The sequence below is a fragment of the Orbicella faveolata genome, unplaced genomic scaffold, assembly GCF_042242905.1.
Source record: "Orbicella faveolata isolate gen_17 unplaced genomic scaffold, um_ofav_v1 contig_2, whole genome shotgun sequence".
Lineage (NCBI taxonomy): Eukaryota > Metazoa > Cnidaria > Anthozoa > Scleractinia > Merulinidae > Orbicella > Orbicella faveolata.
The window spans coordinates 1,511,181-1,532,807 of record NW_028301547.1 but is presented as its reverse complement, the minus strand read 5'-3'; the positions used below and the strand labels follow the sequence as shown (position 1 = coordinate 1,532,807).

Genomic DNA, 21,627 nt, shown 5'->3' with positions numbered 1-21,627 from the left:
TATAAACGCACCAAAGAGTTCGAATTTTTTTTCATTGGCTGACAAAAAGTAAATGCGCAGCAGAAATAGATATTACATGCCCGCGGGTGGATACGAATTTTATCTTCGAGTGTTGAACACGAGGAGATGAAATTCGTATCCACAAGTGGGCATGTAGTATTCTGTTTATTGCATAACATACTATGACGACGTTTTTGACAATTTTCCGAAGATTTCCGACAGACCTTAAACGATTTATAATGGCTCAAAGTGGGCAAAATATCCGTACATTCACTGTAATTTAAACTGTGTTTGTCACCCCCCCCCCCGCCCCCGTAATCAATAGGGTCAAAAACCGTTAAAAGGTCTATTAATTCGGATTCTGAATGGTTCATTGTGCTGTTTGATTCACTTACGATTGGCCAAATCAAATACTTATGGTTTTGGTTTTACGCCATTCGATTGAAAACTAGTGTCTTCGACCATATTGGACTTGTACTTAAGATATTTACACGAGATATTTAAAACCGGTAGCTGCAAGTTTATCTATTAGCACTATATTTCTTGGAGCTGGCGTTTCTCCATCCCAGTAGCCACCTATTACAATTTTGCTCTTGTCAACACCAATTTCAAGCCAGTTGCTTCTTCTCAGTTCCTCTGTTTCGTTGTAGGAATCTGGTCGGGTAGGCGTCCAGTACCAGGCATGGTTGGTGTGATAAAACCACAAAGGTGTGACAAAAAAACTTGACGGACTGACGAACAAAAACTTGTTCTCTGTTGGGTGGAGGCCAAGCATTTTAAGTTCCCGTAATTCGCGATGGTTGAGATCTTTAGCTGGTTTGTGATGTGCAATGTCGACGTTGATAACTTTTTTAATTGCCTGGATGGCAACAGAGGCTCTAACACCTACATTAACTTTCGTGTCAGGCCGTCTCGCACAATGTATTGCCACTACCTCTCTACTGCGCATGGACACAATCCCCGAACCAGAAGAACCATAATTCGTAGAAACGTCGTGAAGGATACAAGTTCCCCAAAGCGAATACACAGTACCTTGCGCGAAGGCCAGCATGGAGTGGTTTTTCGGGTATTGCATGATGGCTATTTCTGTTCCCGGACGGGTACACTGGGAAGAACCACTAACATTGAGAAATTTTACACCATGATGATCCACTGTTAGGACATCAACCTCCTTCAGCTCAATAAACGTGACATCAAGCAAAGGACAGGTGAATCGGATTCCAGCTCTCCTAAGCTGCACAGTGATCGTCTGATCGTTGTGAAGACGAACTTGAACATTCTGCTCAACTGTAAGTCTGTTCTCATCTAAAACGTGATTGTTTGTCATTACACCGTACAAGACTTGGTTCTCATGGATACGAAAAACCACGAAGAACCCTGAGCCCCAAGAACAAGGACCCAAAATGATTTTGCAAGAGGCCTTTGCCCATCTTTGCATCTCCTCAAAGGAAACTAATGGGCTTGCGGGAAGAGTCATCTCTTTATCTCCCTTGGATATTGTCATTTCCTCCCATCTCTGAAAAGAATATAGCTGTTGGGCCTCTGCGCTTTGTCTACCACCCATCTCTGAAAAAGAAAGGTACTAAATAATTAATAATTCACTGATGTGGAGGTGAGTAATTGTTCTACTATATACCACAAAAGTTGAATAAAAAGCGCCAAAAACTCAATATTTTTTACAATATGAAGAATCTCGCGCGCCATTCGATAGTACTTGGCTCATCATCTCCGAGTTAGCCAATCACCGCGCGCCAAAAAATCTACTCACTTGTGTAGTCTATACTAATAACTATTACATGTTAGTTGCTAGGCAACGGGGGAAAATTCAGAGTCCCACGACCTCTGGAACACCAGTCGGATGCTCTACTGAGTTCCATGAACTCCTGAGGAGCTGGTGCGTTAATCTAGATTCATAGACCATGTGTCCCAAGGGGTGTATGGGTTCTACCAGGTCGTTCATTGAATTCTACAAAGGGTAGGGTAGTAATGGTGAGATGTGGAGTGCCTGTGGAAGGAAGTTACATCAGGCCCGTAGCAGGGGATCACCGGCGGAATTCATGGAAATGTGGGACTGGTCGCTAAGTGTGTTAAAATAAAGGACACTGACATGAAAACGAGAATCCGAGGTGCTCAATTAAAGCGTCAGGACAAGTTTTACTTTTTAGCTTGGATATTCTTTGGGTGAGCGGCTGCTTGAGCAAGCCGGCAATCTAAGTCTCGCTTTGCAAGATTTAATCTGCTTGAAGCTTTAGCGACTCAGGGTTACCGGCTTGCGAGTGACGTGGTGAAAACGTGTCTTAAAAGATCGGAATAAAGCCTCATTTGAACTCAGATTTTGCTCTCGAATCAGTTACAACGCAAAACAAGCGAAATTCAAAACATTGTAGTCCCCAAGTTGCCCAGGAAACGAAACTGAGCACGAGCAAGGCAAGAAATTGGCGCCCCCACATAGACATCACTTTGCTAAAAAACCACTGACTACAAAGAAATCTATTATCCAACGATAGACAACAAAGTGCATCACCTCGAGATTTCGCTAGGAGAATTTTGAATCTATATTCTACCAGAACATCTAAGAGGTTGTTTTCGTAATCTAGATGAACAACGGTTGATCTCCGCCACTTTGTAAAGACCGTAAACGCCAATTTTCGTCAACCACAAAATTCATGACTATGATATTTTTTTTTATACCACTAGCTTTTAATTATCAATAAAATGGGTCGAACAATATAATTTTTTCCGAGAAAGGAAAAGAAGCTCGCGGAAACGGTTTTCATGCACTGTTTTACAAGGTGTACATTATGAAATAGGGTTAACTTTTTTGTTCTTAATCCACTATGTCCTGCGACAAATTATTGTAAGGCACAATCATATATGCACATTTGGTAATGACTAAAAGAATCAGTCTGATAAGACTGAAATGGCTTTTCGATGCGACCATTCCATTTCCGGCGCCGTAAACAACAAAATTTCCGGGAAAGCATTGAACCATGTTTTCTAATTTGTGTGGACATAAAGAAACCTGAAACCGAAAGAAAAAATCAAGGTCATTGTTGGCTTCCTTTAAAGCCGAAATCCGGTCTGTTTTCATGAAATCCCACACATAGAAACCTTAGTTGTCACGATCTGAGAACAAAAACATGCAGCCGTCATTTGCTATCGGAAAAAGCATTACTGATTAAGTAAAGCAACAGTAACAATCATGAAAAGCTATACTTCACTCACTGCACTATAATGTAAGAGTCAATAGGCACAAAAAGTCAAGCTTTGATCGAAACACGTGGCTGCTTTATCAGACATGACGCAACACCGTTTCCCCGGAAGGAAAATATCCTTTGAACAGCTGAACAGCTGTCGAACATCGTAGGTCCGTAAATTATTTTCTAAATTTTTGCGGAAATCCAGAAATATGAACCAGAGGCGTCTAAATTCTCCGTGAAAAGACTAAGCCAAACTAAAGCGTTCGTTTGCCGAACTATCAACGTTGGAGTTGTAGCGACACACGAGCCAACCTCGAGTCAACCAAGAGTCAAGCCAGTTTTTATTTTGTTTTTGTCCCTAAAAAAAATATAGATCGTAGGAAATAAAATATATGAATATAGATTGTGTTAGCAGTTACAAGACATTTGAATAACAGGCTCACCTCGATCACGCCGCGCGCCAAAGTAGTCTTACGCAATTACAAACATGGTGGCAAGTCACGCGAAAAGTTGGCAGTTAAAAAGATCAAAAGTCAAGAATACATCCCGAGCTCATCTGAAACATCACACCATGAAATAAAAGAAATAAATAAAATAAAACAACTGGTAGTGCCAAAGCCGTTACAGACGGAGTGGCTATATTCGCTTTTGGAGAGAGAAGAAAACCAAAGAGACCAAGAGAGAAAACCTCAGGGCAGAGAATTAAGGAAAGCAACAAGAAACAACATCGATCCTTGAGTCAGGCGAATCCGGGCCACATTAATATTGGTGTTGAGGCGAATAATTCACCACCAAATATACCCCATGACACACTGCAGCGAACACCAGTTTGTTTTTTCCGAGAACTGGAGGGTGAATGGGCAAAGAGGCGTTTTCAGGCCCAGCAAACTAAATAACGTAAGTCAGTCTTACATGAAGAAGACACTTTCACTGCCTTTGTATTTAGTTCCGCGTTCCGGCGTCTGAGCTGCGCGTTTTATGAAATTGTAGATTCCTAATGATAAATACATGAGCCTTAAATTTGTTTGAACGTACCGTTTTTAAATTTCGCAGAAAGCAATGGTTTTCGAGGAAGGTGTTGCTGTGCGTTCCACTCTTAAAAGCGAAAGTGTTCCTCAAGTATGACTTCCCAAGATTCTTGTCCTTCTGGTGAATCGCTCATGCGTGCTCAAATACTCGTCGTGAGCTGCGATCCTTTTGACCTGTGGCACGGAGGTACTTCAGGAGAGAGAAGAATACCTCCTGCATCCCTTATTGTAGTGTATTATTTAGTTATTTTTGTTTATTTAATTCCTTCCATATGGTATATACTAGGGGTACACATGGGTATTGACCTTACATTGTTTGGGTGTTGACATTGCTGACATTGCATTATTTCCTATTCATCTTGTTCATCCAGTTTCCTAAAAGAAAAATCTTCCATAGTGTATGGCACACTAATCACTCTCTTCATATCAGGCATGTCTACATGTATACCAATGCTAATTGCAAATGATGGCACTCGTGCAGAAGAAGTACCATACCAGAGATTTACTAGACCTTTACCAGAACCAAACTACTGTTTGCAATGTTCTTGCTCAAAGTAACAAATGGAACTCGCCAGAAGGTTTCCAAGCTGCTACTGAAAATTGTCAAGAAATCAGCTTTTCTTTGAGTTATATTGCAAATAAAGACGTTAATAATAATAAATTTTATTAACTTCCTCCCTGTTGCCCCCTTGGTAAAACTTTAGAGAAGGAATTTTCCCTGTTTAGGTTGGCCTTCCAAGTAGTAACATGTTGCACACCTAGGCTCCATTTCTTTCTCATAACAAGCTGTCAAACAAGCTGTTAAGGCCAAAATTGGAGAATTTCGTATGAAAGCACCCAAAAGATTAAGCTTTATATAAGCAGGTCGAAAGGTATAAAGTGAACCAAAAAATTATATCAACAAAATCAGAAAGAGGATCTTGTGGGGCCGGACAAGAGTGTGGGAATAGCCGTTCGTCTAGTTTTGTGATGTTTTCAATCACAGAAGCTCAAGTGAGCGGGCTCTTCTCAAGCCTGAATGTACAAAAATCATCATTAGACGTTCCAAATAAGCTAAATTACAATTGCTGCATAGCCATCATCGAAGCCCCCTGGCACACATATATAGCCACTCGATAACAACTGGCATAGGACTTTTATTTCTGTTCTCCGCATTTACTTTAACATGGTGGTAACCAGTTCAAGAGCCATTGGCTACCCTGATTACCACGCACATATTTTTTTATTTCATTTCATTTCATTTTATTTATTTATTCCATTCTAAAATTACAAAGATAAATATAAAGTAGACAAGTAAGAGGAGAAATGGAAAAGGGCAAAAATATAGCAAGCTAATTATATGCCCTTGTTTAATTGACAATAATAATTAGGGTAAAAAAGTTAACTTAACATAGGAGAGGAAGAGGTATGAATTAATTAATACTGAGCAAAATAATACTGGAAGAGTGCTTTTTTAAAACGTTTTCTAGTCGCTAAGTTACGTATAGAAAAAGGAAGGTCATTCCAATAGCAACATCCAATAACAGTGGGGCAAAATTTCCTTATATTTATTCTGGAGAAACCGGGATTTAAGTGTTGTAGGGATGCACTTCGAGTAACGTAGTTATGTTGCTCAGATACCAGAGATATGGTGTAATTAGACGGTTTTTCATCAATTAGGTGGCCATATAATAACTGGCAAGTACATAGTTTAACAATGTCAGGAAGCTTAGTAAGACCAAGGTTTACATAACGGGGAGTAATATGATCATTAAGTGGCACATTATTGATTATTCTTTTCATAGCCATATGCAACACATATTTCTCTTCTCATAGTTATTTTATAATACTGATGTAAATTAATTCTGTAAATAGTGCAGAATAAAAGTTGATTGATTTTTAAATTTGATAGTTTAATGATCTGTTGATTGTGTAAGACCCTTTATTAATTATAAAATTCGAAAATGGAGGACACGAGAGATCATACGGAAGTGAGCACCTTTATTACATTCCTTGGAAGGAAAGATGAGCTAAATTCCAACACAACGAAACTTTACTGAGTTCAACAGGTTTTATTCTGCTGCTCCTTACAAACCTATTTATAAAGTAGTTCTTACTACTCAGGCTGTAAAGATTTCTCTTCATTTATCAGCACGGCTTATACTTTTAAACACGTCTATTGATGACAATACGTCTATTGATGACAAAATTTGTTTATGGACACACGGAAACGTTTATGGAAATCAGCCGTGGAAATTGCATCAGTGACCTGAGAGGTATTTTTAAATCCTCTCGGGTCACTGATGCAATTTCCACGGCTGATTTCCATAAACGCTTCCGTGTGTCCATAAACAAATTTTGTCATCAATAGACGTATTACATCTAGTAACCTGATTACTTTGCTTGAAATTAACTGCACCTCACTCTTTAAAACCTGTACATTTTATCGGCTGTTACAAAAATGGGACGGGGACGTGGAACTCGCGGACGTACGTGGGATGTAAGGACGTGGGGACTCGGGGACTTGGGGACAACGGGACGTGGGACGTGGGACGTGGGACGTGGGACGTGGGACGTGGGACGTGGGACGTGGGACGTGGGACGTGGGACGTGGGACGTGGGACGTGGGACGTGGGACGTGGAACGCGGGACGTGGAACGTGGGACGTGGGGACTTGGGGACGTGGGACTCGACGACGTTCTGACTCGGGGACGCGGAGACGCGGGGAGTTGGGACTTGGGTACTAGAGGAGGTGATAAACAAACAACACCTGATTTTTGCGCTAAATGTGTAAAGTACATTTTTCGGTGGTGGATAAGGCACGGATATTAAAGGTTTAACATGAAAACACAGTTACCAGGAAAGTCCTCCATGGCTGCCCACGAGGTTTACGACCTTTTCTGTGCCCAGAACTCTTAGGGTAAAATAGGCATGTAAACATATCAGGCCGAACCATGGGCGCTGGAAATCATCAGGTACTGCTGACGTGCTCTCCAGCATATAATACCTTTTTTCGATAACTGCAGGACATAACAGGATAGGCGCATGAAAAAAGTGACGTCAATTTGTTAACTCGACACGACCGCAAATTGTACTTTACACATTCAGCGAAAAAATCAGGTGTTGTTTGTTTATCACGTTCCCGGGTCCCCGAGTCCCCATGTCCCCGAGTTCCCACATTCCCACGTCCCACGTCTTACGTCCCACGTCCCAGACCCAACGTCCCCGTCCCACTTTTAGTCACAGCCCAGTTTATCGAATATGAAGAGAAGAAACAACAAGATCCCTGACTCTTTCTAGCCAGTCCACCACAAATGCAAAACGAAACCCGTTGGTAAAATATTAGACAAGCTTGGAATCATATTTGAAACTACGGCCTTCAACACGGCTTTCTGTTCTCTTTTTCACTTTAAATCACCTAACTTAAGCGAAGTGAAAACCTTTGTCAACGCTTCTTCGAAGTCCGATTTGTCAACACTGGAGAATACACTAAATGCCTCTCTCCACTCCCTCAGGATTAGTTTCTGAGCATGAGCACATATACGGGGAAAAATTTCGCATGCGTTATCGGATGTCCGAGAGCCCTCCGTTCGCCGACCACGTGACCAAAAGAAACGGAGGCTCTGGGGACGAGAATGGTTTTGAACCAAACATAGGCGCATGTCTACGTGCTTATGTTTGTGTTGCGGGTGTCCTCACTTCTGTTGCGCTTATATTTGTACTTGTGTTTAAGAGCAGCTTCGCCTAAATATCAACTAGACTTGGAAATAGCGAAAAAATCAAATTTCTTCAAACTCGCCCAGAATGAAGTCCTACGGGCACTAGTTACAAAAACAATGTTTTAAGTTCGATAAATCAAAAATTATTTTTTTCCGCAATTTTTTCGTTTCCATGCCCCAAATCGGCCAAAATCGATCGAAAATGAGCGGCATATTCAGAGGCTCGTAAACGCAAAAGTAAAAATCTTCATAACAAACTGATTGCACGTCGTATTTGTACTTCCTTTCTTGTCTATTTAGAGCTAAATAGATCGCGATTTAATTAGAACTAAAATATTTGATGAATTTTCTAAATTAACGACCCAAGACAGTTTTACAAGAGGTCTACAGTTAGCCAATTTTCAAATGCTAAAAAGGCGTTCTGGTACACGGCTTTTCTCAAAACGACTAGTTTGGTCTGAAAGAGCATTGCTTCTTCTTCAAATTAGTGAAATAAAATTTTTGGGTAAATAAATCGCGAGCGCTGAGATAGCGAACTAAATGCAGCACTTCTTCCTGAAAACGTGACCTTTGACCCAAACGTTACGAAACCGATTACTGCAAGAAAACCCGGAAGAAAAGCAAACGCTTCGTTATTTTGAAACAGTTTCTAGTGATATCTCTCCGAAACTATGATTGCAAGAAATTATTCCCAGATATGAAATCTTACAGGGTCAAAAAAGGAGCTAAAGGGCGCATTTCGACACAATATTTTTGTTTGCTGAGAATTGACTTGAAGTCAATTCCAGTGAAATTTGCAAACTTGAAGTGTGTTAGCCAATACTTACCTGAATATTTATATTTATAGAAGAGTAGTCTTCTTGGATTAACCTTTAAAAAAAGCTGGATCCAGATTTGGAAACCTCTAAAAGAAGAAATGGTTAATGTGCCGTGGCAACCGCATGTTTGTCGTAAAACCAACTGAACTCCACTGACAGTTTCCATGGACAACTCCAAAATAAACAATCCCCAAAAATGTAAAGTGAAATTGGCTGTCTTCATGAACAGCTAGAAACTAGAGTCAAGTTCCATTACCTTTAAAAAGTGCTTGATTTTATTTTTTGCGTCAACTTTGTTCACTACTGGCACGTTCGAATACCGCGAATCGGTCACGCCAAAACAGTGCAGACCGCGCAGACTGCAGACACTTGTTTGGGCCTTTCATTTTGACTCATGTTTTTTGGCCCTAGTTATATCTGAAAGTTTGTCCTTTATCCACAGGCTGCACAAGCGCAGTATTTGACTTTTGATTCAATAGACAAACGGGTACAAGACTTTGTATGGGAAACTTACTCAGTCTGTACGGTCTGCAGTGTTTTGGCGTGACCGATACTACGCGGTGTTCGAACGTGGCAGTAATTACTGAGTGAACAAAGCAAAATCAAGCACTTTTAAAAGGTAATGGAACTTGACTCTGGCTTCTAACTGTTCATGAAGACAGCCAATTTCACTTTACATTTTTGGGGATTGTTTATTTTGGGGTTGCCCATGGAAACTGTCAGTGGAGTTCAGTTGGTTTTACGACAAACATGCGTTCGGCATGTGCATGGAATTTATAGCAGCGGGCAGGTCACGGAACATTAACCATTTCTTCTTTTAGAGGTTTCCAAATCTGGAACCAGCTTCTTTTAAAGGTTAATCCAAGAAGACTACTCTTCTATAAATATAAATATTCAGGTAAGTATCGGCTAACATACTTCAAGTTTGCAAATTTCACTGGAATTGACTTCAAGTCAATTCTCAGCAAACAAAGTTATTGCGTCAAAATACGCCCTATAGCTCCTTTTCTGACCCTGTAAGATTTCATATCTGGAAATAGTTTCTTGCAATCATAGTTTCTGAGAGATATCACTAGAAACTGTTTCAAAATAACGAAGCGTTTGCTTTTCTTCCGGGTTTTCTTGCAGTAATCGGTTTCGTAACGCTCGGGTCAAAGGTCACGTTTTCAGGAAGAAGTGCTGCATTTAGTTCGCTATCTCAGCGCTCGCGATTTTATTTACCCAAAAATTTTATTTCACTAATTTGAAGAAGAAGCAATGCTCTTTCAGACCAAACTAGTCGTTTTGAGAAAAGCCGTGTACCAGAACGCCTTTTTAGCATTTGAAAATTGGTTAACTGTAGACCTCTTGTAAAACTGTCTTGGGTCGTTAACTTAAAAAATTCGTCAAATATTTTAGTTCTAATTAAATCGCGATCTATTTAGCTCTAAATAGACAAGAAAGGAAGTACAAATACGACGTGCAATCAGTTTGTTATGAAGATTTTTACTTTTGCGTTTACGAACCTCTGAATATGCCGTTCATTTTCGATCGATTTTGGCCGATTTGGGGCATGGAAACGAAAAAATTGCGGAAAAAAATAATTTTTGATTTATCGAACTTAAAACATTGTTTTTGTAACTAGTGCCCGTAGGGCTTCATTCTGGGCGAGTTTGAAGAAATTTGATTTTTTCGCTATTTCCAAGTCTAGTTGATATCTAGGCGAAGCTGCTCTTAAGTCGTAGTGAAAACCAGGCTTAAGTTAATCTAACTAGCCCTGGACTTACGTCGCCCAATTCTGTTTGGAATGATTCCAGAGCTAGCCCACCCTTCTGTAAAACGTCTTGGGATCGGCCACGGCTCCGAACCACTCTATCATCACCTCGATATGACTTTCCGTTTCTGTTATCCTCACTGCCCTAGGGATCAGCTTCCTCAACTGACATGTGCGGGTTCAGTTGTAGGAATGCTTTCCCATGATCGAGCACTTCGTCCCATTTTAATCATTTTGTAAAATGCTAAAATCTGGGCTAAGGCAACGGACGCCTCTGGAATTCTCTTCTTGCATTGGTTCCTGAAATATTATCCTGCTTCTTTTAACTCGCCATTGATGTCCGCTAACGCTGCTTCGTAACTAGTACGAGGGCGTACTACGCGTGTACAATTACCCATTATGTTCCGGCATGCAGGAAGTGCTCGCTGGTTGCATGGGAACGTTTTATTAAAAACAAAACAAACTGTCAAAGAATCATCGTTTTTGTTCAGCCCTCGAGAATAGCCGTGGGGCTTTCATTTCAAATAAAAAATCTTCAGATGTTCAGAGACCACCCCTGCTATCTCTGCCGCTTCTCATTTTATTTATTTATTTATTTATTTATTTATTTTGTTATTTTAATTTAATTGATACAAATAACACATACATAATAAAAGAAAACTCTGATAAACACTCAAATATACAATCAGAAGAAACAGGAAAAACAGGATAACCTCTTTTGTTTTTTGCGGTTTTCCGCCCGATCTGATTTAACTGCTCCACGTACTTTATTTTATATTTGTAATGGCCAGCGCTTCTTTTCTTATTCAAACAGGTTAAATGTTCTATCTCTATAGCTCTAACGTGTTTTCACCCGAGGCGCTAGTTTTCCAAGTGCGATCAGACTCCAGCGGAAATGCGGAGCTGACTTTATTTGACGGCGGTTTCTTTTTAGCTACACAGACAGAACATAATTTACATTTGGTTAAAAACTGCAATATTCCGGCCAGTGGTTTTGTAAGAAACTGAAAAATCTCTGCACGTCACGATCACAGGTTCCGATCCATCAAATAAATTAATTTTGGTCAATTGCAGTGCATTCATATCACAGGACTTCTGTCAGTTTTCAATAGACTGTCAATATAGCGAGGAAAAAGGCAATTTGATTACTTTGTTCAGTGATCTAATTTTGTTAGTCTAGTTTCTAAAGAAGTCACGTACCGGCCCACCCAACGATTGAAAAAATAATTCAATAGAGGACTGAACCACGAACAAGACCAATTATTTAGATCAGCAAAATAACACATTGAGACAAGAGAAATAAATAATAAATTGTATTTTGTCGACCCCAAAATGAGAGCTAAGCATCGGTTTGATAACAGGACAAAACAAAATCGAAATAAACTGATCAAATATTTCAGTTTGAAATGTTACTGTGTAATAATACCGAAACGTTTGTTTTAACGTATGTCGCTGCAATATATTTCCCATCGACTTCTTAATTTCTTTTCTCTTCAAAAACAAAAGAGTTTTCTTTACTTCTTGACAAAAAAGAAACAAATGAATAAATCAAATAGGCGAGTTAATTAAAGTTAGAATAAATTGCGCACGCGCATAGAGCCAGTTTGCAAGTACAGTGCAAAATCGTGTCTACAATGAAATGATTCTTCTTTGGACAAACAACGATATGGCACGTTCTATCTCAACGCAGACCCCAGCATTAGCAAAATACTCAAATTAAAGGTCACTCGTGAGAGGGATGGTTTCACGTCTGTGGTTTATTTCCTTTGAAAAGGCCCCGGAATGAGGAAGAGAACTGACCACGTGACGATGTACAAAGCATGCAAGGAGTTGTGGGAAGTTATTTATGCTGAGCTTATTCATGATCAAAGTGCTGTGTATCTTCGTTGCGACTCGTAAGAGGTTAGCGATCGTGGGTTGAAATGGCGCTTGTGGGGTAGCGTTCTGTTCAACAAACAAAGCATGGAGTGCAGAGAGGAGGAGGAAGGTCCTCAACAAAGCCTCATAGCGCAGGAAATTCTGTCTTTACCGGCGCGAGAGGTGCTCAGTTACTGTAAAGTTAGAGACCCGCTTTCACTACGATTGAATATTGTGGGCGCTTTGAAAAACTGGAAAGATGTCGCCGACTCGCTCGGTTATCCTACGGAACAGATCCTTGGTTTATTCGCTCATGACGCTAGACCAGGACTTGTATTGCTAGAAGACTGGATGTACAAAAAAAATGGTCGTTTAGGAGAACTTGTGGATGTATTGACTAACCTCCAACTCTGCGCCTGTCTGGAAGTGATCCACGAGTGTGTAGAAGGTACGTCGCTAATTTTTGTTCCACCAGCGAAGTTCTACTTTAGGAACTTGTGTGTTGTTGTAGACGTTGATTTCTTTACTGAATTCTTTTATAATCAGCCTAGCTTAGGGAGAGTTGTTCGTTAGACTGAACGCCAATCTCTACAGACTACAAGCTTTAGAAATAACTGCGTCAAATCTCGTGCTTCAATCTAGCATTTCGCTCATTAGCGAGTGGGCAGTCGTGCGGCAACCTATCACGCAGATCAATATAAGCTTAAATCTAGAGTCGTCGAGCGTTGTCTATTGAAATTATCCTTCGTCGATCGGTTTGTAGTGTAGTGGTAACCTTGATTGAGGTTTGTCAATTTAAGGAAAGGTTAAAGCGAGATGGCCATAATTCTTGCAAAGCTGGCCAGTAATTGAACCTATTCACCTTCCCACGCGGCGGTATATTTGCAGTGCAGAGTGTACCATACCATATTTTTTAACCGTTTTAGTATTAATAATTAGAGTGTTAATAAACAGTTCTGTACATCACTGAATGAAAAGAAAGGAACGAGTCCCTCAAAACAATTTTTCAGGAGAAACTTAATTTAGGCTTTGTCTGCCGAGTACATCAGTCACCGACACGGTATGAAAGGTTGAACTAGATCGAAGCTCTTCCGTTCTTGGAAATTCGTTTCATTTCTAACCAACGTGTTGCGAAGTGTTTTGTATTCGACTTTTAGGCTTAGTAGAATTTTAACTCAAGCTAGTTTTGATCAAGTCTCCATGTGAACGGCGAAATCCATTTTCTTGAAAATTCGCCCAGGTACATGTACACACTGTCTTGTACGTGAGAAAAATTTCAAGTTCGCAGTGGTTGTCTAATGCTACAATGTCAAATGAATGACATTGTGGTTTTTAAACAGTAAGGCTCTTTTATCAAATTGCGTGTATTTTTGTTTTTAACAGCTTAATATTACTGAAACTGGCATATGCTCGCTAATCTGCATGTTCTAGATCTTTGAAAACTACATGTGCATGTAGATTGCCATGCACTATTAGTCACGGAAATCATAGCGAGTGTGAGTTAACTTCCGTTTATTGTGAAATCTTTCGTAACATGCAGTTTCACAGCGATGATTTTTTTGTTTGATATTTTTGTGGTGAAATATAATCGGTGATAATTTAGATCCTTTTTTTCTTGCTTGGTCCCTATTTATTTCTTTTTCCATGTTACCTTTAATGGCAAAAATATCGGTGACATGGTTCATTGTTATTGATGCGCCAACCAGAGCGCTATTGGCTGCTGAAACAAAGAGTCATGTTTCATGGTCCAGAAATTTGAATAACAAAACCAGTGTTTGAAAATAAATACAGTTGAACTTCTGTTAAGCTTCCACCTGTTAACATAACTGGCCACCCCTTGTTAAGTGGCCAGTTATCAGAGTCCTGACATTGTTGTCAGTAAAATGCTGTAAATAAAGCTGCTATTATCTGGCCACCTTTATTAGCAGCCGTGGCCACCTTTGGGTTGTCCCGATTAGGGCTTTTATTGTTGTTACCCATATAATTGGTCACTCAGAATATAATACATGCTGTTTGGCTTTGTTTTGGAAAAAGGCAGCAACAAATAAAATTCTGAAATAGAAGGTGACCACTGATAAAAACATTATTGTTGTCTTCATATGATTCTTTATTTATAATGGAATACATGTACATTGACATTTCTGCTAAGCCAAATACTAAATCCTGACAAAACCCTGTTAAGTGGTCAACCCCTATTAAGCAGCTGCAGCCACCTCCATTTCCCCGATGGTGGCTGCTTAATTGAGATTTAATTGTACATTTTTATCTAACTTGATATAATCACATGCATCTCTTTCTGTGAATGCTGCTGATGTGTCTGAAGGTGTAATGTTGTGTGCTCTGCTGGAAATTGTGAATGCCAGGCCTTTTGAAATGATGGAAAATGCTTCTTGAACTATCAAGCAGTAGAAAATATATCACGTTACATCAACTATTTCCGAGAACAGTGTTTTTGCTGTGGTTGTTTTTGGGTTTAGTTAAGTTTTTTTGCTTTTTTGCTGTATTTAAGAATAAAAGCTTCACAAAAGTTAGACACTCGCTTACCCTATATCTTTCAATTCTCAGTTTTTCTTTATACCTCGAGTTAAAAATGAACAAACATTAAGCCATGGTTATATACAACATTTTTGAGTTGGCACCTTCTTGCAAAAAGTGCCCCTCTCCATTAAATACATGTCCCTTCAACAGGAGCTTTTGTTTTTAATAAAGGCTGCAGCTATTCTAATTAACCATTGCCCCTTTGCAGGAAAGTGCACTTAACAGTTACTGTATTGATATTATACTATCTTCCATATCAGCACCCAGTCTGGTTTATGTGGTGTAGAGTTATGCAGATGTGATTTGGTAGTTTTGTAGTGTTGAAAAATCCAAAGAGTTAGGTATTATTTTGCAGTTTGCGTTCTTCAAAGAGGTCAAGTTAACTAATTTAAACAGATACGTGCCAGCCATCTATATGTACTACAGAACTTCCCCTTCACCCCCAACCCCCCTCCTTTTGCATTGACCTACCAAAATCAAGTTTAAAAACTGCAGTTGCTATATCAGAGATGCCAACCTAGAAAAATAGAAATCCAGGTGATCTTCAACCTTCTCAACCCTACAAAAAACGGTGTTAAAAGTATAACTCAGCTGTTTCAGCCACAAAATGCATCAAATATTACAAACTTTTGCCCGAAAATGCCAAAAAATCAGCCAAAATAAGTACTTTCCTTTGAATTGGGGAGATTTGGTGACCTGTATGGCACACCACAAGATTCGGTCTGTATCTGGGAGAGTTGGCACAGGTCTATGCTATATTCAAATTTTTTGTTTATTATATTTTATTTATTTTCAGAATATGAAACAACATCAGGGAAGGGCAACCTGCCAAGTGAAGGCGATGAGGATGATGACTTCAGTGACGGACAGAGAGACCAAGAAGGATTTGGACATAATTCTAACACTGCTCCATCCAGTATGAGTAGCAATGTCAGTGGGAGTAGCACAAATGTTTCGTCTTCAGACTTTAATACTTTTAACACAGAACAAACAACATCTGTAACTTCAGAATGTTCAACAACTTCAAAGTTACCACATTCTTCACAATACGTTGCAGCTGTGGACAGTAAGGCTTTGGATAATGGAATTGATAAATATTTAGAGACTGGTTCAGCTGACTATAAAGAACTTCAAGGAAAGTGTTTTAGTAGTGGTAACTTGAATGACGGGGGAGATTCTGCTGTGAAAAGACCAGATCTCTTTAGATTTAAGTCGTGGTCACCTAATTATTCTGAAGGAGAAACTGGTGGGAAACTAGAATCTGGCAGAGATGGAAGGAGCTTGATTAACCGTTCTGTTTCCCATGAACCAAACTGCAAGAAATCCAAGGAAGGAAAGTCTCTTCGGAAAAAGTTCATCAGTTTGATTTCCAAGCGTAAACGTCAGAAGAAATCATCTGAACAGTCAAGCAAGGAGGAAAAATCTGGTACAGTTGAAACGTCCATGAATACATCAGGCACTGCCATGAGCTCTTACAGTGAGGCTGCTCCAAGGCCATGTGAAAATTTGTCTCCACTCAATGTCACAGAGGCACGCAAATTGTCACTTACGGATAGTTTGAGCTCCGCAGAATCCATTGCCTCGCCAATATCCCCAGGATATGAATCAGGGTATATGTCATCGGAAGGTAATGCACAATGTACATGTATGATTAATAAATTATTATTGAATCTGTTTTAATAGACAGTACTTTTTTCAAACTTGATGCTAATATTGTTGGGGGCAACAGTGTCTACAGCTGTAATGATTAGTATCCTGGACTCCACATGTTAGAGGAACAAATGTACATGTAGGGTTTGGTGTCTTAGGAAACTGTTGGACTGCATCAGTGGGCATGTGAAACACTTGCAAATAACCTTTTATCAACTGGAAGTTGATATGTAAATTAATCACTGATGTGACTTGGTTAAATTAATTAATTATAATTATTTAATTTATTTATTTATTCAATCGTCAGCCCTTTGTGAGACAAAAGTCTTGCTCTGGTGGAGGGTTAATGCTCAAAATGTCTGATTCACTAACTTTGCTACTGACAGCGGTTCATTAAATGCTTTCTCAACTTCATGGAGGTCTGCCTTCAGGACTAACCAGCTGTAATGTGCTCTGGATCAAGATGTTTCATTCTCACATGGCCTCTCTTTAACTCAGAGTACATTGCATACATGTATGTATACATGCATGTATATGTGTATTATTTAATTAATGGATGTACTGTAACCATGTGGCATTTTTCTTTTTTTTTGTAACATAGGTCCATCTGTGAGTTCTGGGAAGACAATTTCCATCATTCACTGCTCTGACTTGGAAGGGGAAGCCTTTAGAGAGGAGGTCTTAAAGTTGTACAATCGTTTTGAACGTTCACTGGGCTACAGGTGTCACTTGGACAAGTTAGAACTTATTCAAGTAGCAGAACACAAGTTCCGCTATGCAATAAAAAGTGTCCAGGAGAGCGACTTCTTGTTTATTTGTGTCTCGCCAGAATTGAAAAGAATTTTTGATTCTCCTCCTGAAGAAATCAGCGACAGTCTTGAAGGTTTGTTTGGAGTTGTACTCTCAAAATATTTAATTCCCTCTAGCATTTATGTGTAATCATTATTTTAGCAGGGGTTTTATTAAGGGCTGGCGACTGGGCAAATTGTCTAGTTGTGAGGATGATTTACCAGTCTGGATTGATCATCTAGAGGAAAGTCTTTCTTAAATAGAGAAGTTCAGCTAAAAACAATTTGCCTGCTTGTGAAAACCAGTTGACCTCCTACTGAAAGCAATAAATTAATGATTGAACCAAAGTAAATATTGCATTGGTAGTGTCTGTTTCTTTACATCAGTGGTAACCTTGATATTTTTAAACCCTCAGCTGATGAACAGTGCATGTTGCGACTTGAATCCGATCTGATATTAGCTGACCTTGCTGTCCATGCCAGCAACAGGAAAGGCAAATTCATGACCATCATGCTCAAAGGATCGTCCAAAGGTGATGTGCCATGCTTTTTGAACTTGTTCATGAAGTACCACTGGCCAAAAGATGAACGAAAAATCCGATGCATGATAGAAGGACAGCCAGAGATTGTCCCTGCCCCTGTTGGCAATGTCAAGACTGACCCTCCTTCCCTGGTGGTGAAACCAGCTAAACTGAGCTAAGGTTTGTCATTTAACATTTGTTAGAGTGTGCCCATGGATTTCCTTGCAGGACTGCATCATTAGTCCTTTTTTGAATATGTTAATGGATCCATGTAATTCAGTGTACATGTGCAGCAGCAACAAGATTTTATAAATCATGTCAGTTCTGGTTTAAGTCACATGGGGAAACAATAAGTGAATGGTACAATTGCCAAAAATCATCAGACAAGTATTAAAAATTGCTTGAAGCTGGCCACATACTGTAACATCTTGGTCATTAATCTATTATTAACATTGGCCGTTATTATCAAGTCCTCAGACCTGTACAGGTATAAAGGTGTTTGAGTGGGCTTATATATGAGAGGATTTATATGAATATCTAGTTAAGACCAAGAGATAGGCTTTGATTTTAATGCAGTGAAACCTGAGACAAACCATTTGTCAGAAATAGAGCAAAAACGTTTGACCAGCCAAGTGGTGTTTAAGTTTTAAAGTGCCCCAAAAGTTGACAAAGGATTGGAATTTCATAAGTTAGTGTACTGTAATTTAGTGAGATAGAAAATGGCCAAAATGGTATCAAAGAGGGACAAACTTGAAATCTCAAGTCTGATTTTGCAAGATAGTTCATTCTTCTTTTAACACTACCTATGGTTTCTGTCCAATGTTCCTGCATGTGGAACTTGATTTTGTTTGTCTCCTTATAGTGGTGAAGTTACATGTAACATGTTACAAGCTATTTCTGCATGCAGAGCTGTCAGTTAATTCCTTACTGAAGTGGAGGGAGGAGCAAATACTATCCACTTACATGTATGGCTGCAATTATCTGGATTGAAACTCAGTTGGTAAAATAACTTAAATAATGTACAAATGCTATAATCATGGTGGCATTTTTAAAACTGATTTCTTATGTGGGGTTTTCTGCAGGAATAATTATATATTACTGACTGTCACAAGGCCCAAGGACACCCAAACCATGAACACTTGACTTTTTTTCATAAAATTTGTTGACTAAGGCAGGGCTGCCATTAGGTTTTGAGTCACCTGTAGCTTTGTTCTCCACACCCATAGCAAACTTGTTTCTTTTTGGATGAATTCTCTCAACAACAGGCAATGTCACTCATAGCGTCAAGGGAAAATCAGCCATTCTCGGCTGTAACAGGTGTTGCGGGTTACTGCCCTCAATGACAGCCCTGTAAAGAATGAAGGCTCTTTGTACAATGAGTAAAAGGCTGCTGATTTCACAGTGTAACAATGCTGAATACTCGTACGATATTAGGATGCAGATCCCTCATTCTTTAGCAGGGGTGGATGCCAGGATTTTTCTTAAGAGGGGTGTACCTCTTAGGAACGGCGTAACTGACTGGTGAGGTAAACACATTTTAAAAGCAAATAATTATGATGAAGAAGGCTTCATCTCAAGGGGGGGAGGGTGGTGCACCCCTTGCACACTCCCCCTAGATCTGCCCCTGTTTAGTCACTGAAAAAATGCGTAAAAAAAGTCAAGTGCTCGTTGTTTGAGGGTCTTCACTGTTATGTCTGTGAATCTCTTTGACTACAAAATCTTCCGTAAAATTAATTTGGCAGGAGATATGGCAAGGATTGACTCACTTTTAAAAGTGCTTGTAGTTGCTGTGTGAGTAGCATTTAAGTTAAGCATTTGTGTAACATTTAGATGCAGGGCTCTTTCTTTAAAGTAGGAAAGCTAAGTGGTATCTTAGGAGTACTGAATTTTAATTTGAAAAAACATTGTACTTACCAATACATTGTAAATACTAGTAGCAATTTCCTGTGTGGCACAGCAACCGAAATCATAAGGGCCAATATATCCTCGCCTGAAACATTTACAGTGACACCAGTTGTTGTTTGCATTTCATGTTCTTTGCTTTTATACATGACCGAACCTTATATTATCAACGGCAAAAATTCTATTCATGTGAGGTCAAGGTGAGCTTAATTTGATATGCAGGTATACCATGTAGTTTAAGCTCCATGTATATTATGAGAGCGCTGCAGCTTTTATACAAACTCTTGCCTTGTCATTTCTTTTCCAGCAGTTTTTTTATGCCTTTTTGAAAGTATGTAGTTTTATTTACTTTAATCTCCAACTATAGCATTGTGCACTCTTAACCCCACCCCCCCCCCCCCCCCCCCGCCGCTCCACACACACAGGGTGCAGGTCAAAAAAAAAAAAACCTAGTTATTTTCTGAATGTGTTGACGTTGTCTCAATGTATCTCTTTAACATACTGTGGCATGTCAAGGGAACTGGTTGGTTCTCTATCAGGTCATGTCACAGCAAGATGACAATCCAGATCGGATTAATTTTATAAATTTCTTTATGCCATTTTCTGCCTTTTTCCTAGCTTGCTGGAAAGTTTTCTTTAGCTTTGTTGTGTTGAAGCAACAACCTCATAGGAGTGATTCACATTTTCCAAATGTCGGTTGCAAATGGTCTAGCTGTTTGAATCACACTAGGGGTCGAATTTTTGTGATGTTATAGGTGCACAACGCTATTTTAAAACCTTCTTACTCTAGATCTAAAGAGGACTAAAGTTCAAACCTTGTTCTGTGAACACCAATCAGAAAAACACTAACTTGTCTCCATGTCTTTCTCATGGACACAATTTTGTAGGACTAGAATCAATATGAATATGAACATGTTGGTTAAGGGAGACTTCCACTGTCACTGACTCAGAATTTTGTTTAAATCAAGTGGAGAAAATGTTTGAACAGCTGGCCTCTTTGAAGGAGGTTAAAGTGGGTTAATTTTGTTTGCAAATGCAAATTGTTCATGCATTTTCTCTTTTTTAATTTACGCTCAACGCTTCCAGTGAAAGCAATGCATCATTCAGCTATGATTGTATCATACACAACTTTGCCATAATTTTTGACGAAAACCAGTGGTCGTTTATATATCCTTGATGTCACTGTTCAAAAGATGTTGTTTTGCAAGACATATACAATATTCAATGGTTTGATCATGAATACATGTGCATTTGCACATTCTTGTGGATTTTATGAGCTGGTAGTGTACTTAGGTCTTGTCGACCTTGGATACTATAGGGTGTAGAGTCTGAAAGAGGGCTGTCCAAACGGCTGGGGATGGAGGTGCCACGCCCCTCTCAGAAGGTGTAGCACTAAACAGGATTGGCTGAGAAAATAATAGAAACATACAACAGAAACAGTGAACTGAAACACAATAGAAGTGTATGAAACAGGGAACCAATGAAATTACAGGTTCTGAAGAGGTGCGTGGCTTCTGGGGGATTAGATAGGTTGAGGGAAAAACGACCAGTTGTTTTTGAGTAGCAGCAGAATGCCTGCTGCGAGACAGTAATTTAATGTTATTTTGCATTTAACACTAGTCAGGGGGTGTTAAAACTTGTGGAGATCTCGGATCGATGTCTGACCTCCCCTAACCTTCTAATGACACATTAATGAGAATCCAAGGTTTAATCATCTTGACCAAAATAGGAATTTTCCCAAGGAAAATTTCTATAATTTTAGTGAGGAAGGCAAGTAGGGGAATTTTAGTGCTAAACATTTTGAGTGTAAATATAGTAGGCTTGATTATTTTCACAATGTAACTATGATCAATAATAAATGCGAATCAACAGAT

General features: G+C 39.4%; 2 protein-coding genes across 3 annotated transcripts; one reads left to right on the top strand and one right to left on the bottom strand.

Moving 5' to 3' along the window:
- Nucleotides 1-293: 293 nt before the first annotated feature.
- Nucleotides 294-4,840, bottom strand: LOC110058389 (uncharacterized). Of its 2 annotated transcripts, XM_089289109.1 has the most exons (3): nucleotides 4,236-4,840; nucleotides 3,644-3,756; nucleotides 294-1,566 (listed from the first exon to the last, which is right to left on the bottom strand). In XM_089289109.1, the coding sequence occupies exon 3, from the start codon at nucleotides 1,562-1,564 to the stop codon at nucleotides 488-490; it is 1,077 nt and encodes a 358-aa protein (XP_089145235.1). In that variant the 5' UTR covers nucleotides 1,565-1,566; nucleotides 3,644-3,756; nucleotides 4,236-4,840; the 3' UTR covers nucleotides 294-487. The 2 variants fall into 2 exon arrangements, with proteins under 2 accessions (XP_089145235.1, XP_020620697.2); XM_020765038.2 differs by lacking the exon at nucleotides 3,644-3,756 and having other exon boundaries at nucleotides 4,236-4,839.
- A 7,334-nt stretch (nucleotides 4,841-12,174) lies between these two features.
- On the top strand, nucleotides 12,175-21,626 carry LOC110058226 (uncharacterized). Its single transcript, XM_020764823.2, has 5 exons — nucleotides 12,175-12,802; nucleotides 15,689-16,519; nucleotides 17,144-17,425; nucleotides 17,747-18,031; nucleotides 18,714-21,626. The coding sequence occupies exons 1-4, from the start codon at nucleotides 12,460-12,462 to the stop codon at nucleotides 18,028-18,030; spliced, it is 1,740 nt and encodes a 579-aa protein (XP_020620482.2). The 5' UTR covers nucleotides 12,175-12,459; the 3' UTR covers nucleotide 18,031; nucleotides 18,714-21,626.
- Nucleotide 21,627: the final 1 nt, after the last annotated feature.

Coding starts and splice junctions, on each gene's coding strand:
- LOC110058226 (XM_020764823.2), top strand. CDS start 12,460: ATGGAGTGCAGAGAGGAGGAGGAAGGTCCTCAACAAAGCCTCATAGCG. Junction 16,520..17,143: donor AGGGTATATGTCATCGGAAG/GTAATGCACAAT, acceptor TTTGTAACATAG/GTCCATCTGTGAGTTCTGGG. Junction 17,426..17,746: donor AATCAGCGACAGTCTTGAAG/GTTTGTTTGGAG, acceptor TTAAACCCTCAG/CTGATGAACAGTGCATGTTG.
- LOC110058389 (XM_089289109.1), bottom strand. CDS start 1,564: ATGGGTGGTAGACAAAGCGCAGAGGCCCAACAGCTATATTCTTTTCAG.